At 38.7% G+C, this 20,567-nt stretch overlaps 1 protein-coding gene and 1 long non-coding RNA gene across 2 annotated transcripts in view; one reads left to right on the forward strand and one right to left on the reverse strand.

The window, feature by feature from the left end:
• Positions 1–6,189: 6,189 nt before the first annotated feature.
• Positions 6,190–18,784, forward strand: LOC117597741 (uncharacterized). The gene is made up of 3 exons (XR_004578489.2): positions 6,190–6,289; positions 12,082–12,182; positions 18,660–18,784. It is a non-coding gene; the product is annotated as an uncharacterized LOC117597741 (long non-coding RNA).
• Positions 7,171–20,567, reverse strand: part of jph3b (junctophilin 3b) — a 52,335-nt gene continuing 38,938 nt past the window's right edge. The window contains exons 3-5 of the mRNA XM_026946664.3: positions 18,677–18,801; positions 14,831–15,642; positions 7,171–12,754 (exon numbers count right to left, since the gene is read on the reverse strand). Coding sequence (XP_026802465.1) covers positions 12,674–12,754; positions 14,831–15,642; positions 18,677–18,801 — 1,018 coding nt within the window. The 3' untranslated portion in view covers positions 7,171–12,673. The remainder of the gene's footprint in view (positions 12,755–14,830; positions 15,643–18,676; positions 18,802–20,567) is intronic.

The raw sequence follows: 20,567 nt of genomic DNA on the forward strand, positions 1-20,567 counted from the left end.
TCAGTTGCTGCTTGTTTGTGGGTCTTTCTGCCTTCAGATTTGTCTTCAGTAAGTGAAAAGCAGCTCAGTTGGGTTGAGGTCAGGTGACTGACTCGGCCATTTAAGAACATTTAATTTCCAAGCTCTTGGGCTGCTTTCACAGTATGTTTTGGGTTGTTATCCATCTGTACTGTGAAGCGCTGTCCTATCAGTTTTGCAGCATTTGACTGAATCTGAGCAGAAAGTACAGCTCTGTACACTTCAGAATTCATCCTGCTACTTCTATCAACAGTCACATTATCAATAAACCCCAGTGACCCAGTTCCATTGGCAGCCAAACATGCCCATGCCATAACACTGCCTCCACATGTTTGACAGATGATGTGGCATGAGCCCTTCCTTTCCTTCTCCATACTTTTCTCTTCCCATCATTCTGGTACAAGTTAATCTTGCATCAGAACTGGTCAGGCTTTTTTTAGAGGTTTTTTAGCAAAGTCTAATCTGGCCTTTGTGTTCTTGAGTGTTACCAGCGGTTTGCATCCTGAGGTAAACCATCTGTATTTACATTCATGAAGGTGGCTCTTGATTGTAGACTTTGACAATGATAGGCCTACCTCCTCCAGAGTGTTCCTGACTTGGCTAGATGTTGTGAAGGGGTTGTTCTTCAATAAGAAAAGAATTCTGCAATCATCCACTTTAGTTGTTTTCTGTGGTCTCCCAGGCCTTTTGGTGTTGCTGAGCTCGCCAGTGCATTCCTTCTTTTTAAGAATGTACCAAATTGTTGATTTGGCCCTCCTAAAGTTTCTGCTATCTCTCTGATAGGTCTGTTTTGGTTTTTCAGCCTAATGATGGCCTCCTTAACTTGCATCAACACCTCTTTGGACGGCATATTGAGAGTTCCCATGAACAGCTACCAAATGCAAATTCAACACTTGGAATCACCTCCAGACCTTTTATCTCCTTAATTTATCATGATATAAGGAGGAAACAGGACACAGCTGACCATGAAACTGCTTATCAGTCAATTGTCCCATTACTTTTGAGCCTGTGAAAATGGAGGAACTTTAGGCTGTAATTCCTAAACGGTTAATGCAGTATTTTTCTTGAAGTATGCAGTATTTTTCTTGAAGCCATTGAATTAAAGCTGAAAGTCTACTCTTCAGTCACATCTTGATTGCTTCATTTCAAATCCACTGTGGTGGTGTACAGAGGCAAAATTACCAAAACTGTGTCACTGTCCCAATATTTACGGACCTGACTGTATTCGTTTTAGCACATGCTTGCTAGCTTAATTTTGTGAGACTTTATTTTTTAATTGTGTCAAATTTTAGCAAACAACCATATATATCTGTCAGAGATATTACAATCAGAAACATGCTAGCTAGGATTAGTTTGCCATTATGCTAGCTGTTGATACCAGATATCAATTATTTTTCCACATTTTGATGACTGCATGGTAAGTTTAATAAAGAAACCTACAAGACAATAAAATTCAACAGTTAAAATGAGGACAGTTTAATGAAGGAAAGCTAGTAGTGTTAGACTGAAAGTTAACAGCAAGCTAAAATACATGATGCTGTGTTATTAAAAGTTCATTTTGATAAGTATATGCTTACTGAAGCTAGCACAATCATAATCATGATCAAGTTTTGTACATCTAGCAAGTTCTTGCATTGGTTGCCAAATCTAGCTTTTATACACTATTGTGGCTTTAGCACAAACTAGCTAGCTTTTGTTCCTGCTAGTATCTGAATTTTCTTACGCCATCTTGCTCAGTTAATTTCTTCAAACAGGCATAAAGGTTCAAATTTTAGTGAATAACCAAATATATATATATATATGTCAAAGACATCAACATCAGAAAAACTTCTGAATATTACATGATAAATTTTAATGAACAACACTGACAGCAGTTAAAATGAGGACAGCTTGATAGAGCAAAGCTAGCAGTGTTCGACTAAATATGGACAACGTTGAATAGTAGCTAGCTAACAACCAACCATACATGCTAGCTCAAAATTAAAGTAGGCCAATATTCTAGCTGCTGATATTACCACACCAGATCCCAGATACTTTCCCACATTTTTGACAACTACATGGTAAGATTAAAATCCTTGTGTTTTGTCCACTTAGTTAGTTAGTTCTCCCTTAGCTGAATTGAGCTAGCTAGCTAAATTCACCCCAATGGCTTTAGGAAAAACTAGCTAGTTTCATTATTGTTAGCCGCTCCCAACTCAAACTTCTTACATCGTCTTTCTCAGCTAATTCCTCCTGTGAACAGTTCCACCGTGTATATCTGACAACGAAATTACCATCATAAACATGCTAGCTAGCATTAAAGTATGGTGCTATGCTAGCTGCTGATATCACCACACCAGATCCCAGATATTTTTCCCACATTGTGACTACTACAAGGTACGTTTAAGAGGGAACAGTGACAAAATGTTTAACAGTTTCAATGTAATGAAGCAGGTCAATGTAATGAAGAAAATCTGGTAGTGCTAGACTGAAACTGGACATAACTGAATATTAGTTATCTAGCTAGTAATCTAACATACTGTACATGATGCTGTAGAATCAAAAGCAGATTTTGATAGTTTTATGCTTACACATAACCCTTTTTATGTTTTGTACACCAAGCTATTTGCTTAATTGAATTTAGCTCACTAGCTAGCTGTATAGACTATGGTGGCTTTAGCATAAACTACCTAGCAGGTTAGCTTAAATTTTTGGCTGCTGCCAACTCAAATTTCTTACAGCATCAGTTAATTTTCATTTTAAACATCTATAAAGTGTTAAAATTCAGTGGACAACTGTGTCTTTGGCAAAGAAATTACCATCAGAAACATGTTAGCTAGAGTTAAAATCAGTGGTCAGTAGGCTAGCTGCTGATATTAACACACCACATATCAGATTTTTTTTCACATTAAAAATGGTAGGTTTAGCAACAAGCAATACTGAAAGAAAATACAATTTAACAGTTAAGAATTACTGTAGCTAAATCTAGTAGTGTTAGACTAACCATTTGAATAGTAGCAGCTAGCTAGCAGACCTAGATACATGATAGCTTTAATGACCGGATTCATGTTTACTAGATTCAATTTTTGGCAGAAAATAATGCCCCTTTTTTTTGTTTGTTTTTTGGCACTTATATATAGACAGCCACCCAAGTATATATTGTCCCATTGAGATCCACTTTAATAGGAACACTTGTACATCTGCTCATTTACTCAGATGTATATTCATTCAGATGTTTACAATATATTTTTCACTCTGTTTATTTATATCTATTTATTACAAGTACACTGCTCTTACCTTCACACAAAATCTGTTCTATACTGCACTGACTGCATTGCCTGTAAACACTTGATAAGAGAGAAGAGAAACGGTATTTCGATTCCTCTGTATGTATGCACATATGGTGGCATTGACAAATAAAGAACTTTGACCTTGACCTTGACCTTATGCAGTTGTCCAATCAGCCAATCATGTGGCAGCAGTGCAATGCATAAAATCATGCAGATACAAGTCAAGAGTTTCAGTTAATGTTCACATCAGACATCAGAATGGTGAAAAAGTGTGATCTCTGTGACTTTAACCGTGGCATGGTTGATGGTGTCAGATGGGCTGGTTTGAGTATTTCAAAAACTGCTGATCTCCTGGGAATTTCACACACAGCAGTCTCTAGAGTTACACAGAATGGTGCAAAAGACAAAAACATCCTGTGAGCAGAGGATCTCCAGGCTGAAACACCTTGTTGATGAGAGAGATCAGAGGAGAATGACCAGACTGGTCTGAGCTGACAGGAAGTCTGTAGTAACTCAAATAAGCACTGTTTCCAACTGTGGTGAGCAGAAAAGCATCTCAGCATGCACAAAACATCGAACCTTGAGGTGGATGAGCTACAACAGCAGACGACCACATCAGGTTCCTCTCCTGTCAGCCAAGAACAAGAATCTGAGGCTGTCTTGGGCACAGACTCACTGAAACTGAAGAGTTGAAGACTGGAAGAAGACCAGGTGATTGTTTTTTTCTAATCTTCAACTGTCCAGTTTGGATATTTTTTGCATGCAGTGAAGAAAACTAGGCCTACAGAGATGAGACGTGGGCGTGAGCTGATAAGTGTAGATCAGCGCACAGATTAATGCCGAGAACAGCAGTAGAGCTGCAGAATCTCTACTAGAAATCACAGCTTCTCCAAACCAAACAGCCTGACCTATTTCTTCATCCGGCTGAGCAGAATGAGGGACGGAGAAGGCCTGATGAATAATAAATGCAGTGCTGAGAGATGGATGAGGTTACTATGATGCAGCCGAACCGAGCCGAGTCGACTGCTCCTCCTCCTCTAATCTCTCATCATGCACTGAGGCGCCTTTTTATTTCATAACTCTTCATAAAAAAAGACTCGGTTTATATTTACACCTCAAAAAGTGTCTATTTTTGTAGCTCTGACGTCCTATGGCACATGAAGCGGCAGTCGTCAGAGAAACGTCAGAGGAGGGGTGTGTGTGTGTATGTGTGTGTGAGTGTTTGTGTGTTTTAAAGAGAATTTGAGCCTTGCAATATTTTCAGACCTAAGTATAAATATGTTAATTTTATATATATGGTAATTACATTTCCACCGTAATTACTGGAATAGCACACCTATGATTAAAAAAAAAAAAGTAGCACCCCCTATGAACTTCATGGCACATCTCAACATAATTCTTCCTGTTCCTGAAAGAACCCAGAGTTTGTTAGAGAACATACCTAAGCAAGTCTGGGACAAAGTTCTGAAAAAAGTATTAATCAGGGTTTGGTTATAAAAAAAATCCCGAACTTTGAGGATGAAAGAATACGGCACAACCGTTACTCTGACTAGAGGAAGCCATCCACCAAAACTCAGTCCCTGGATAAAGACAGGATTAGTCAAAAAGCAAAAAAGAAAGGAAGGATAATGCTAAACTTGATGCTACCACCACCATGCTTCACTGTGTGTACGATGTTCTCAGGGTTATTTGTTGATTTGACTGTACAAGGAAAACCCTATATATAATTAGACTGTTGGCTTTGTTTGTCATTGACAATAACAGATTTGAAAATGAATGTATCTGAATGTGGAAACGAAGTCGCTCATTATTTTTGACAGTATTATCCTATCATGCAGTCAGTCTAAGGTGAAGTGTAGTGTATGTAACCAAACCTTATCTATATGTTATCTTTAATAATATTTTGTACCACAGTGAAGGAGGCGTAGCCTTTTTAATCTGTCAGTCACAGTGAAGGAGGCGTGGCCTCTGTGTGATCAGCCATGTTTGGTTTTTGCAGTTTTCTTTTTTTTGTATTATACTGTAACTCTGTGGCTAAATATGAACTAAACTGCACTGTGTAGTTAACATCTGAACATCGTAGAGGCGTCCATTTTGAATAAAAGAGAAACATATTTTTCTTTACAGAAAAGTTTTCAGATTAGCTCCTATTAAGTACTACTAAGTACTGGGGCCTTTGCAGTCTCTCACTTCGGGAGACGTGTTACACTGAAAATGATTTTACTGGCTGTGGAATAAAGTTGCTTCACTAAAACATTAATTTAAAATGTTTGACCAGCTGTGAACGCATTACCACACACACACGCACACACACACACACACTCAGAGGGTCTTAATATCCCCTGTTTCCCTCCTCTCTCCTAACAACCCATAATCCTCTTCTGCTTTTGGGACAGGGCGGAACTCGGCGTGGCGATTCGTTTGCAGCAATCTCTACTGAAAGTGGCTTTGTGACCCTGCAGAGACACACACTCACACACACTTCAGAAACACTCCCACCTACATATATATATATATATATATATATATTTAATAGAAAAAAATCTTCCAAAATGCATCATTTGCATGTAGTAACATGATTGGCTTTTAGAATTGATGATGCAATAAGACTTGCTTCTCTCATGAGTAATACTAAGATTTTCCAAGTGCTTTGTGTTTCTTATAAGAATGCGGCAAAACCTCTACGTTAATTTGTCCCTGAAAAAAAAAGAATCATAAACTATATATTTGACTAAAGTTAAATTTCACTAGGTATAAAAGCCTCTGCTAAATAAATAAATAAATAATTTCCTTGTAAACCTTTAAAATGATTTATATTTTTGGCACATGTGCGTGTGTGTGTGTGTGTGTTTGCAGTTCAATATGAGAATCTTCTCAACACTCATTCCTTCCTCTACGCACAGTCTGAAACACACTCCGCATTCAGAGTGTGTGTGTGTGTGTGTGTGTGTGTGTGTGTATGTGCTGGAATATACCATCTCAGGCTTCTCAACAGGGGGAAGGTAGACTTGTTGTTTTCTTCACATTTCATGTGCATGTGTGTGTGTGTGTGTTAATGGATAGTATTTTGTCAGGAAATGTTGGGAATAACATAACAGAAAGACAAGAAAGAAATGAAAAAACACAGAAGCTGTAGTTACGTAATATGATAAAAAAAAAAAGAAAATCCCTTTTCTTCAGGAAGTTGTTAGGAGGCGTCTGGGATGAACAGCTTGAACGTCTAAAGGAGCGTCTGAAGTGGAGTTAGCATTAGCATGAGTAACACTGTCGGAATTTTAAACACAGGCACACACACACACACACACACACACACACACACACACACACACACACACACACACTGCATGCAAACACCCTGCGAGGATGAGCTGTCTCTCTAGAAATACTGATTTGGATTTGGTTTGTTTTCGAAAGTGGGTGTGGTCAGATGTTTGGGGGCGGAGTCTTAATGGGACTGAAGATTATAAAGAACAGTTTGCTATACTCAGAGTTAGTCTGGGTTTCTTGAAATTTTATATTAGATATATTTATATTTACATATTATTTATATTTTATATTGGATTTTATATTATTTTTTTATTTTTCTTTTGAAATTCAGCTTAGTTTTAGTGGTTTTGTTTTGACATGTAATGACAATTTTAATCATTATTAATTTGTTAGTAATTGTAGTTAAGGAAATAAACAATTTTATTAAATTTGAATCCGCAGAAATGGAGTGAGGATATTTACATAACTACAGTTAGCAAAATTTAAGGATACACTGCAAAAAAAAAAAAAACAAATGAACAAAGAAATATAAATGTACATTTGCATTTTATTTTATTTCAGTTAGTTCTGAAGGCAGTAATTCTAGTTTCCTTTTAGCTGTAGTTTTTTTTTTACTGTAAAAACCCCATCTTTTTGGGTGAAAGTGTACCAGGTTCTATTTAGCTGCAGTTTTAAATTTTAGTTTTAGTGATTTTTGTTTGTGTATTGTTTAGTTTTAAACATAGTTTCTGGGTAAAGAAAGAAAATGTGCCTCGATAACTAACTAACTAACTAATAAATAAATACTACTACTACTACTACTACTAATAATAATTATTATTATTATTAGTAGTAGTAGTAGTAGTAGAAGTAGTATTAATCTATGAGTTTAAAAATAAAATGTGGATGTATTGAGCAGTATGCATTTTCCCCGCAGCTGTAGTTTTCATTAACAGTAACCCTGGCTAGATTAGAGTAAGTTACATCCATGTTAGACGTCATTTCATCAACGTTTAATAAAAGAAGGCAGTGATAAAATGAGAACCCGTTTTTTTTAATGACCACAAAAACAAGAGCTTACTTTCAAACACTTTCATTATGTTCTCCACATAACTCAAAAAACTGACAAACTCCCAGGAAAACAAAAGTAAAGAACGGAATAAGAGAAAGAGAGTAAAAGAAGTGGGCATGCTCGGGCATGCGATGGCCGACCGCAGGGTCGTGGTGCGTCCGTCTGGGCAGGATGGAGGTTACAGAGGAGATTTCAGCCACCGCATGCTTCGTTTTCGTCTCCCAATATCTCCCACACACACACACACGCACACATTACACACCGCACATGGAGTGTGTACACCAGGCCATCCAACTGTAACGTTTATACCAGATCATGTGACCAGTAACCTGCATTCAGTGCTGGTTTTAACACACTCTCGTTGACTTCCTGTTAAGGTTTGTAAGCGTGTATAAACATTTAAAACATAGACTTATCTAATAAACATTGTTAAAACCATTTCCTTGGAAATTTGTTATATATCTTACTTGTATATTTTCATATCAAATTGCTAAGTAGCTAGCATACTATATGAAGTTACAGTTCAACTGGCTGAAATCATTCACGTGGTCATCTTCACTGTGCCGAGTTTGTGGTGTCTCATGGCCGTCACATTCATTAAATAAAACAAAAGTGTTAACATGATCAAAATGGGTGTTTGATAAAGCTAGTTATCTTCCAGTACCTTGATTTTTTAAATAATCTAGCTAGCATGACGAAGGGGTGGCTGATGATGTCACCGAGGTAAATGTAAAAAGCTAGCTAGCTAATAGGCTGGATAGCATTACATCATTTATACACTGTACATAACTCCCTATTGAACTAACTAGCTTCGTAGTTAGCTAGGCAGTACAGCTACTGAGCTATCAAAAGGTACTTTTACTGTTAATTATTTAAAAAAATGTTGAACAGTATTCAATAAAATATTGTAACGTAGCTACCTGAAGCTGGATATGTAGTTAGCTCAACATCATAACTTAAATGAGGTTGTGAACTTGATGTTTTGGCCATTTTTGCTTCTTTGAGAAAAAGCAATTGCGCTAAATCACAACGCCTTCAGAGTTAAGCCGGTTTTACACGGCGCAATTTCCGCAGTTTATTACTCATCACACTGTACGAGATTCCAATAAAATCTCAGCCGAATTCTATAACAAACTGCGTGATAACGTGTGTTCTCCATGTCCGATTATAAACACAAATACTGTTCAAAGTAAGCTTGCGGTAATAAGGAAATATTTTTCTGTCCATTATCATGTTTCATTTACATTTCCCTATTGACGCTACTGTATTTGTAGTTGTCCCGTGAGATTGCTGTCCACCTATTGGTGGATTTTAGACGAGTGTAATAGCAGTGAGCACGCACTGAGATTTTAATCAGAAATTTCTCACACTGACATGACTTTGTCGTCGGCCATCTTTGGTCACAGTAGTACTAAAAGAATTCTTTTACGATGTGCAGCTTTTGTCTGAGAAAGCAAACTCGTACAGCGTAAAGCTGGCTTAAGTCACGTAAATGACTTCTACAGTGATGTTTATGTGATCCCTAACGGAGAGAGGACGCCTATCAGCTGTGGGAAAATCATATGCTGACAAATTCTACTTAATAAAAGAAGAATAGAATAGAGGATAGAACACGTATGAAAATTTTATTCAGTTAAATGTACGCAAGTCAAAATGTTGCGACTTTTAAATGTACTCAAGTATTAAAAAGTAAAAAGTAAATACTTTTATTTAACTGATGAACAGTAGATAATGAATTGGCAGTATAGTTTATTTTTCATATTAATAAATTGGAAAAATGAAGTGTAAATAAAATGCAAATAAAATGCGCAGGAGTCTGTTCTATTGACGTATAGAGCACAGTCACAGAGATTTGTAATGAGGTCGAAATAAAACTGTAAGGTGGAAAAAGTACATTTTTTCTGTCAATAACAGTCATTTAACAAAGTACTGTTACTCGAGTCTTTTCCGCTCCTGACGCTTGCGGACGAGGGTGTGTTAAAACCAGCACTGGATTTCAGCAGCTTTGGCCTCCACCTTTTTGTTTTTCCGTTCCTTTCCATCACCATTTCACTGCACGTTTTTTTTTTCTTCTTTTTTCTTTTTGAAAATTGATGTGGTGGGAGAAGGGAGGAAAAGAGAGATAAAGGGAGAGAGCACAGACTGTGAGCGATCAGTGACTCAGGCGGGAGATACAGGCCCCATACACACACACATGCTATAAAAAAACACACACAGCTCAGAGTCTTTGAGTTCAGTGAGCTGGCTAGAAAAAAATAAAGCGGACACATCTCTTCGAGTGTTTATTCCCTTTTGGTTCGATGAGGAGTTCATCTCAGATGTTTGGGTCCTTCTGAAAGATGATTTTTCTCTTTTTTTTTTTTGGAAAGACGTCACTGCAGTGCTGGGGTAGATTCAATATTTTTGTCAGGGTTTAAGAAAAAAGAAATACACAAATAAATTACTAAATAAAAATAAAAAGCAACCATATACTGCTTCCAAAACTAGAAGACTTTTATATCCTTATTTGTCTCAGAAGGTAGCTTTACAAAACTAAACCATACATCAGCATGCAAATTGGTCTCTTTAAAAAACAAGGCAGTCGGCATTTTTTCCAGACATCTTGCAAATAGCTAAAAAATCTTTTTTTAAATCATTTTTCAATAAATATTTTTTTGAAAGCAGCAGTTTTGGAAAAAAAACGTTAACAGTCTCTGACACTGGTCGACAACAGCGGCTTCCTCGGGTGTGTGCGGTGAAGTGGGTGCCGACGTTCCTCGTTAATTAATGGCACCCCGTCGGGATTTAATACCTTACAGGATATCATGTGTTAGCCCTCATCCAACATTCAGACGGTGTTTAAACAATGAGGTCTGTCAATGAAACTAAAAAAAAAATGGATGACACATTGTGAATATGAGTCTGCTATGAAGAATGAGCTAAATGTGTAATGTTGTGGTGTAGAAATGAAAGCTAGCTGAAGTTTAAAACCTAGATTGTTAGGTTAAAAGCTAGCTCCATGTGCTGGGGCAGATGAGGAAATACGCTAAATAAAATCAGAGCGATAAATGTGACACGCTCATGAAATTTCGGTGGACGTCAGACAGCAGGAGAAGCACAATTTACCATCAACCTTTACCCAAGCTTTAACATGGATCATCATAGGAAATAAAATACCTTTATGACAGTTCCACTGCAAATATTTATCTTGCTAGTAATACGGCAGAAATGACATCTTACATTATAAAATCAGGAGTCTCATTTATCAAACGTGTGTCTGCAATTTTCTACACATAGAACATTATTTATCAGTTTCTTCTTGTCTAGGAAGAGGTGCGTATATTTACGCACACTCCTGACCACGCGTATGCAGAAACCCCCTAGTGGTAGAAAAGTGAAATCACAGATAAACTGACATGCAGTGAGATTTGAGTTGAGTTTTTAAGCCATGAGTATATTTCAACGAGAAAGTGCAGACCAACTACGAGATTTTCCAACTAGGAGCTGAATAGTGACTCGCGTCTTACGTTCATATCGCTCACGCTGCACTATATTTCCAAATAGCACAAAAGACAACAATAATGTGAGATTTTCACGCCATTGTAGATTTTCTAAATGTAAATAGACTGCACACGTAGCCATAAAATCTAAAAAAATCATTCATATTCATTTCTTAGACAAACCACTTGTTTGGTAAAAGAACCAAATAAACCAGTTTAAACCGTTATCTCTACCTAATTGTCGTTCACCACGTTGTCAGCAACAAGCAGTGCCACGTGCAGGCTACTGGGCTTTGTGAAGGGAAAGTCTTTACCATATATGGTGATTCGGGGGCGTTTCTTTATGCAAATGAGCGTGGCCATGCACGGGCAGAGCAACTTAGAGCGTGTAGGGTTTATAAACATCCATTTCATAGAGCTGTGCATATGCACACGTGATAAATGACAATTTTCCTGCGTGTTCTGGCGTTTCTTACGCACAAATTTAGAAGTCTGATAAATGAGAGTCTGGGATTCCTGATTCTTTCTCACCGTAAGAACTAGTAGCCAATAAAATGTGATTAAATAAACGTTCATTTTACGTTGACCTTTTATTAATCATTATAACATAGTTACTGAGTAAAACATGTTATTTAATACTTATATAATCAGCTATGTTGTATGAGTTATGTTAAATTCCTGAATAAGCATTTGGAACCATCATAAAATATTTTAAACCCAAAATACACTCTCCTAACTACGCCCCAGCCCCGGGCTTCCAAACTGACTCAGTCATGGTCTTTTTTATCCCAGCTGTTTATTATTAGAGTGTAAAATCCCTTTCATCAACAAGGCTTTTCGCCTGTATTTTTATTTTAATCTGAGCACTTATCCTATGATGGTGTCATCGTGGAGGAAAATGAACTTAAACTGGTTCTGGTTTGGGAACGTTCCTGTTTCTAAACATGCAGTGCAAACGTGTGTTTATGTGTAATTTTCTTTGTGCTCTCCAAAACAGAACCTATCCTGATTCTACAGTTCCTGACCCGGCCCTTCCTGACCAGGAATGAGAAGATGAAGCTGAGTCCAGATGGAGTGATGAGACGGGATGGAGGAGCGGTGAGTACAGACACGGGACCGTTTCCCCGCCAATGACATCAATACAACGTTTCAATGGAGTAAAGTTCACCTGTGAGCTCACACCACCTCACACACACTCTGTCTCGCACCACCATACATTCAAGTCCACTATCCAAAAAAAAACAAACAAAAAAACAAAAACAACAACAAAGAAAAAGCTATGGAAAAGTCAAGAACGCCAGAAAAGACAGATAAAAAAAAACAAGTGTAGTAATGAAGAATCTTAAAACATTAATGCTAAAGAAAAAACGTGAACAAAAACAAGACCTCTTTGGAGAAGTGGAGAGAAAAAAGAAAGTTGAGCCCCGAGTTGACTGTAAATTCGTTTTTGTGTCTCCTTCTTTCCTTCCTCCGTCCTTGTGATTTATGCTCCCTTTAATCAGATCAGATGTAGCCGGAGCCGGATAAACACTCACAACCGATTCATAAATAAGATAAATTAAGAGGGAATAAAGGAAATAACAAGAGTTTTAAATAAAAAAGTGAATAAACAGAATGGCAACTCCGATGTTGAGCAAAATCACCATGACAACCAGAATTGAACTGGAGCCCTGTAAGGAGAGAGAGAGAGAGAGAGCGAGAGAGAGAGAGGAGGAGGGAGGAAGAAAACATCAATATTTCTTATCATTACTTAGCGTTAACCATCATCCTCATGCAATTTGTCCGACACTGAGATCACACACACACACACACACACACACACACAATAAACACAAAGCTGCTATCTACAGTGTGTATGTTTATATGCTTCATTTACATATATTTTTGTTTCGCTTAAAGTCAGTGTGTGAGCATAATCATGTTCCCATAAAGATATGAATACACACATCGAACACAACCCACCTCACACACAACCACCCACACACACACACACACACACACACACACACACACACATACACTAACCTTAACCTCAGCAAATAAAACGAAAACTTTTGCCTCTTTTAGTTCTTTAAATAAAAGCTGCAGAAAAAATCAAACAAACAAACAAATAAACAAATAAATAGTCCCCAGAGGGTCAAACTTGTCAGATATTCCTGTCCTTATGGGGACATTTGGTTCCTACCAAAACATAAACACACACACACACACACACACACACGCACGCAGATCTGTTGCGATGTTTGTTTGATCTCTATCTCGTGCCACTCAGCAGATAATTAGGATCGGCATGGAAATGAGGCTGCATTGTGCTCACGCTTCAAAGATGATGAGCGTCCGTCCGCATGCGATTTTTAATTGATGTGATTCTGCAGCTGTGTTTACGGCTACACACACACACACACACACACACACACACACACACGAAGACACACACTACACGAGGAACATGCGAGGCATGAAATCAGGCTGTGACGAGTGAAGCGTGTGTTTCTTGCAACAACAACACGTGCAATGGAGCACACACACTCTGTCACGGTTTAATACGAATAGGAATATCATGACAAATTAGCATCACAATGACATATACAAAACACCGAGCCGTAAATTTGTGTTAAAATATTAAATAAATCGCATAAACATCACTACGTATGAGAAGTTACTTCAGATTTATTTAATATTTTTAATATAAATTGCATGCTGAGATTTTACTTTACTGTATGTATTGATTTGTAGACCTACATCTTTCCCCTCAGTGTGTTGGTGTGTTGTGTAAACCTGTTTTACACAACTATCCTGCACTCCCTGACTCTCTGCAGCTACACACACACACACACACACACACACACACACACACACACACACATACACACCCCCCACTCTGTAACTCACACACACTCTCCTATTGGCTAATATCAGAGCAATGCATAAGCTGTTCCCTAGCAACAGTGTGAAGCAGCCAATGTGAGGCCACTTTAGCGAGCTGCTGTTACCAAGGTACACCCGGCCGGCGCAGTGTGTGTGTGTGTGTGTGTGTGTGTGTGTGACATGGTCGAGGTTGTTTGGCCTGCTCTGTAGTGCTCTTTCCATCCACCTGTTTTCAGAAAAAGTTTTTTGCTGAGGTGAAAAAGTTCTCTCAGGTAATGATTAATAAGAAAGTCTCAGCGTACTTCATGTAGAGAAAACATCTGACTGAAATCCAGGAAAACGATGGCGGAACTGGAGCGATTGTTGACGGACATTGTGCGGAAGTTGCTCTCATCATAGCGGGGCGAACTCCACAGACAAACACGCTACACAACCGAACCTGTGATTGGTCGTGACTAGCGAGGCATCCCCATTCTGATTCATTCCAAGACGGATGATTTTAAGGAGAAGTCGGTTTCCTGTAGTTGTAGAAATTTGTCATGAAAGTGTAACAGCGCCACCTGCAGTGCTGGTGCACTCGTACACGACGGACAATACGAAACCACAGAGAGACTGCGAGCTTCTATACGCTCTACAAGTATGCTGAAGCTATTTGGCTGCCATATTGGTGCCTCTTTTGCGTATCGTGAAGTAAATTGTTGGCTGTAGATGTAATGTAATCTTTATATTCTTTTAAAAAAAGGTTTTAGAACGAATATATTCAGGTGTGTCACTGTGATTGACAGGGGAGTGAGAGTATGCCCCTCCCATCCAGAGAACATGGCCAATTTTGCTCCCTCGGACTGTGTGTGTGTGTGTGTGTGTGTGTGGACACTCACCGAGTTGGCTTTGAGCTGTGTGTGATTCCCGTTGTCGTGTTCTAGTGCAATGGGTGAGGATTTTTGCGGGGGCGAGAGCATGAGGTCCCTGCGCAGAGGCCGAGCCTCCAGTTTCTCCCCCACTCGTAGACTGTCCAGCTTTTGCACCGAGTCCACACTGGGCCGTGCCGTGTCCTCTCTCTCTCTCTCCTTCTCTCTGTCCCTGTCTCTCTCCCTGTCTCTTTCTCGGTCCCGGTTTTTGCCCCGGTTCTTGCCCCGGTGACGCTCCTCCCCTTGCCCATAGGGCTTCTGGGAGTTGGAGTCCATGGGTTGCAACGGCTTCATCTCCATCTCGTAGTTGCTCAGCTTCTCCTCATCCTGCTCGAGCAGCCGCGTCTGTGTACGGTGTGAAGTCCACTCCGCCCACTTCTCCCGTGATGACGGCTTGTGATTGGACGAGCCGTGCTCCCGCGATGACGCCTTGTGATTGGATGAGGAGTGCCGGTGTCCGTTGGTGTTCGCCGTTCTCAGGTATTCCTCCCCTAATCCACCCCCTCCACTTGGCCTACCGTGGCTTCGGCCCTCCACCAGAACCTGAATTTCAGAGGCTCCACCCCTCTCGTCGTCCACAGCGCTCTGTCGCAGGAAGCGGGCATTTTTGGGGCGGGCCCGAGGTTTGGAGGTGGGACTTGGACCCGGGCTGGCGTCAGGAGTGAGCTCTGGAGGAGTTGAGCCCTTCATGTAGAGCTCGGTGCTGTCCGGAGTCTCGCTCGACATCATCTCCACGTCGTTGTCGCTCGAGGGCTGCGGCTTCGGCCTCTCACACTCCACTCCTGCACAAACACACACACACACACATTTTCTGTTCTGGTTTCTTTGCAATTATTTAAAAGTCGTCCCATATATTGAACAGCTTTTCTTAATATACGCTAATGATATCAAATCGAATGCGCTAATCCATAACTCATCAACAAGCCTAGTTTTTTATCTCTATATATAAAGGTTTGCTATCTTAAAAGAAAAACAAGCTGTAACAGGAATCATAATAATGGATTGAAAAAAAGAAAATGCCACTGTATGCTAATATTCCATCATAAACACATTTCAGATCTGTGACCTGCTCCATCATTTTAATTTTTAATTCATGTTCAATTTTATCCATTGGGTTAATCAGAGAATTACAGATGATCAAAATACAGCGTGGCAAAAGCAGAGACAGTCCAGGGTCAAAACCTGAAAAAAAACCCACTAAGGATGAGGACAAGGACAAAAATAGGAACTAGAAAAGCACAAGACAAGGCTGGGGGGAAAACACGGCTTAGACTTACAATGGATATAAAAAGTCTACATACCCCGGTTAAAATGGCAGGTTTTTGTGATGTAAAAAAAAAAAATGAAACCAGGATAAATCATGTCAGAACTTTTTGTACCTTCAATGTGAAAGTATAAAAATTAAGTGAAAAAACAATCAGAAACATTTTAGGGAAAAATAATAGGAATAGGAAAGAATAGGAAAAATAAAAATTTATATTAACCTTGTTGCATAAGTATACACACCCTTTTATAATTGAGGATGTGGCTGAACCAATCACATTCAATCTCATGCTCAAAAGTAATGATCATACAGCTGTCATCAATGAAATTATTCTGATTAACCCCAAATAAAGTCCAGCTGTTTCTGTAGGATTTTCTTCACATCTTCTTCATTTCACCTGACCGATGAAGCCATGGTCCACAAAGAGCTTACAAAGCTTGTACAGGGTCCCACAGTCGAAAGGTATTGATCAGGAGAGAGGTACAAAAAATTCCAAAATGTTAGATGTACCATGGAACACCATGAAGGTCATCATCAGGAAGTGGAGAAAATGGAGCGCCACAGTTACATCACCAAGAACAGGACGTCCCTCCAAAATTTATAAAAGAACAAGACAAAAACTTACCAGGGAGGCTGCCAAGAGACCTACGGCAACATTAAAGTAGCTCAGGAACATCTTACAAGTACTGATTACTGTCTGCACAAGTGACATCAATCTCTCATATTCTTCATGTCTGGGCTATGGGGCAGGGTGGCTAGACTTTCTCACAAAAAAAACATCCAAGCTCAACTAAATCACTCCAACCCATGTAGCAAAATGTGTTATGGTTTGATGAGACCAATTCCAAAAGGTATAACAATTCCATAATTCCAATAGGTATGTTTGATGCAAAAAAAAGCACATCACCGAAAGAACACTATCCCTATGGTGAAGCATGGTGGTGGCAGCATCATGCTTTAGGGCTGCTTTTCTTCAGCCAGAACCGGGTCTTTTCTCAAGGTGGAGGGAATCATGAATAGCAAAATAGTAGAAAATAGACTACAAATAGCAGTCGATTTTAGTGCAAAACATTCAGGTGTCTGATAGTAAGCTGAAGAAAAGGAATTTCACCCTTCAGCACGACAATGACCCAAAGCACGCATCCAAATCGACAAAATAATGGCAAAAGAGGATCAATGTTTTTGTATGACTGAGCCAGAGCTCAGACCTGAATCCAACTAAAAATCTGTGAAGTGAAAAAATGTATTAGTTTAGAGGTGTGCACAGTGATGCTACTATGTTATTGTAAGTTTTTTATCTTTTAAAATGTTTCTGATTGTTTTTTACTTTAACAATACTTTAAAAATGCAACTCATTTTTTAACACTGTGTGAGTGTAGCTGTGCGGCTATACTAGGGTACTTGTGTGTTCCTGCTGCTGCTGTGTGTGTGTCTGTGTGCGTGTGTGTGTGTGTGTGTGTGTGTGTGTATAGGTCTTCACATTAATAGGACAGTGTCAAATGTCCTCATATTCACCCAGTCCTCACAAAAATACAGCTTTTACAGCTTTTATTTTATTTGAGCTACAATTTCTCTTTGGTTGCTGAGGGTTCTTACAAAGATAGAAAATGTGTGTGTGTGTTTGCGTGTGTGTGTGTGTGTGTGTGTGTGTGTGTGTGTGTGTGTGTGTGTGTGTTTAAGCTTGATACGCGTGGGCGCGTTATAAAGGTCAATCCAGACCTCCCCTCATTTTCCTGTTGCCTGTGCCATCACTCACTCCCACACCACGCTCACCCAAACACACACACACACACACACACACAGCTCCCGCTTACCACCCACAGCAGGCAAAAAAGGTGAACTGTAACCTTAGTGCATCCTGTTATTACAGTCTGAATAATAATCATTATTATTCTATTGACAGAAATGGTTTAGATTAAAATTACATTTACACACGTTCTTTTTTTATGCTAAATGCAATGGATTACAAATTTTTAGAAATAAATCTCTACAAAATTTTCATATAAATACTCCATCATTGCTCTCCATTTTCTAAATAAACGATGTGTAAAATATACATTTTTTAAGATTGCATGTAAATATTTACACATATACATTATGTAGAAAACCTCTGACTGTTCCAAAGCACTGACACTGGAGACTCCTTCCATAAATGAAATTACAGAAAACTTCACCACATCAACGATTATTTTTTAATCTGTTTATGTGGAGCGTCTGTCATACAAGTCCCTGTGAATGAGCTGTTACTAAAGAAACGATAACATATCAGAACGAGTGCATTAATATAAACCTGCACTACTGTCAGAGCTGCTGTTAGAGAGAATTAATCAATACCTTCTGACCAATCAGAATCCAGAATTCAGCAGCGCCGTGGTATAAACCACTTAACTTTAGAAACAGCATGTATTATTTATTTAATATCTATTTATTTTAATTAGCATGACTGATTCAGTCCACCCACTAATGCTACACGTCTCCGCTCGGCTGTGATCTGACGCCCTGTTGAAGTGTAACTGCGTTATTTTGTGCTTTTAGGTGTTTCGGTTTCTCACCGTTTCCTCGATGCTGGAACGAAGGTGAGAACTCTTTAGCTGCGATTCTGGCCAGTCTGCACTCCTCCTGCGCTTTCTGTGCCGCCGTCATGGCCGCCTCCGCCTTCCCCCTCGCATGGGCCGTCCTGAAGAACAGAATAGTAATAATAGGAAGAAGAAGAAGAAGTGGAAGAAGAAAAAGAAGAACAAATAAATAAATAAAATTAATACAATCTTCCTTTATAAAATATTTCTTGTAAGAAATGAACACAAAGAAATATGTTTAAAAAAATACTCAATACAACAGTATGCAGTATCTTTATCTGTTCAGGTAATAGTAGCCCCTAAAAATGGCATTTTTAATAAAATGATAGTAAATTAGTGAAGTTTTTGTCTGACAAAATCAGGAAACATCTGCCGAAACTGTAATGTAGGCAAGGCAACGTAGACTCACATTTGCAAGTTCGTAATTATTCGCATGACTCAGTTTGTACGAAAAGTTACCCAGGTTAAAATTAGAGTTAGGAGTGGAGTTACAAGTGGTGTGTCTTTCTTACGACTTCATTTATATGAAATTAAACAAAATCCAGACACATCGTCCTTTGTTTGAATGTCTTAATATGGATTTCTTAGACCAACAACCTTGGTAAAAAAAATAATAAAATCCCGTTCTAGCTGTCACATCCGAACGAACCATATCTCAGTCTCTTTCCACTACAGGATAGTGTGTAAGAGGCATCTCTGCTAGACAGTTAGCTAAGTAGCTAGAATCACATATGAATTAACATGAGCTAGCTAGCTAGCTAAGAAACCTAGCAAGCTACAGCAACGATAACTAACATTTTAGGGTTTTTTTAATATATATATACTGTTGATAATGGATGTGGTGTTCATTTGAGCATAGCTCACTTGGTTAGTTAACATAAAAACAGTATAGAAAATAAAACATTTTCAGATTACTTGTGTCAATTATAGACGTGTAAAATGTAATTTGTAAAGTAATTACTCAAGTAGTTTTTCCACCAGATGGCTTATTTACTCTTCCTTGTATCTTCTTGATGACTACCTTTACTTTTATTCAAGAGAACTGTTACCCCACTAGCTGTACTTTTACTTGAATCAGTGAGTTTTGTACTCTTTCCACCACTGCATTAGATAGATAGAGTTTAGATTAAACACAAAACAAACGAAAAGCAAACAACTTATGATTCATATGATGTGATATGTGGATTATGGAGTAACTAATCAGGTTTAATATGTAGTGAATAGAAAATAGAGATTTTTTCTGCAGTGGTAAGTGAAAGACAGCAGATATTTGAACAATGTTCTCAGGTAAAATAAGCAAAATGAGTTTTTTTGTTTGACCAATAAAATATTAAAAAATGTTAAGGGTAATCACTTGCTCAGAACTACACCGAAAATGACCAAAATAATCTCTAAATAAAATAAAATTAGCATCTTCCCGCTGTAGGTGTTAAAACTCTAAATCCTTACGTTCCTCAGAAGTCATTCCACAACATTAAAGGTAACTGATGAAAAGGATGATGTGTAGTTCATCAATAAATAAACACTTTACATCGTTGGAAAGTTACTGTGGTATAAGAAGAATAAAAGACTTCAGGACACACTGCTTTAGAAAAATAAAACCAGCGTGTCCTGTAGCGAAGGAAACACTTCTGGGTAGCAACAGCAAATCAGCATTGATTATTTTCCTATAACAGCATGACACAGAGTGTTTTATTCCTTACATGTGTCTTGGTGCAGTATTGCATGTGACTGCGTATTGATTTCCTCCCTTTCCTTCTTTCTTTTCGCTCCAGGCAGCAGGTCAGGTGTGTGTGTGTGTGTGTGTGTGTGTGTGTGTGTGTGAAAGAGCATCTTCATGTGTGTAGTAGCTGTGAGGCAGTGTGTG

The sequence above is a fragment of the Pangasianodon hypophthalmus genome, chromosome 7, assembly GCF_027358585.1.
Source record: "Pangasianodon hypophthalmus isolate fPanHyp1 chromosome 7, fPanHyp1.pri, whole genome shotgun sequence".
Lineage (NCBI taxonomy): Eukaryota > Metazoa > Chordata > Actinopteri > Siluriformes > Pangasiidae > Pangasianodon > Pangasianodon hypophthalmus.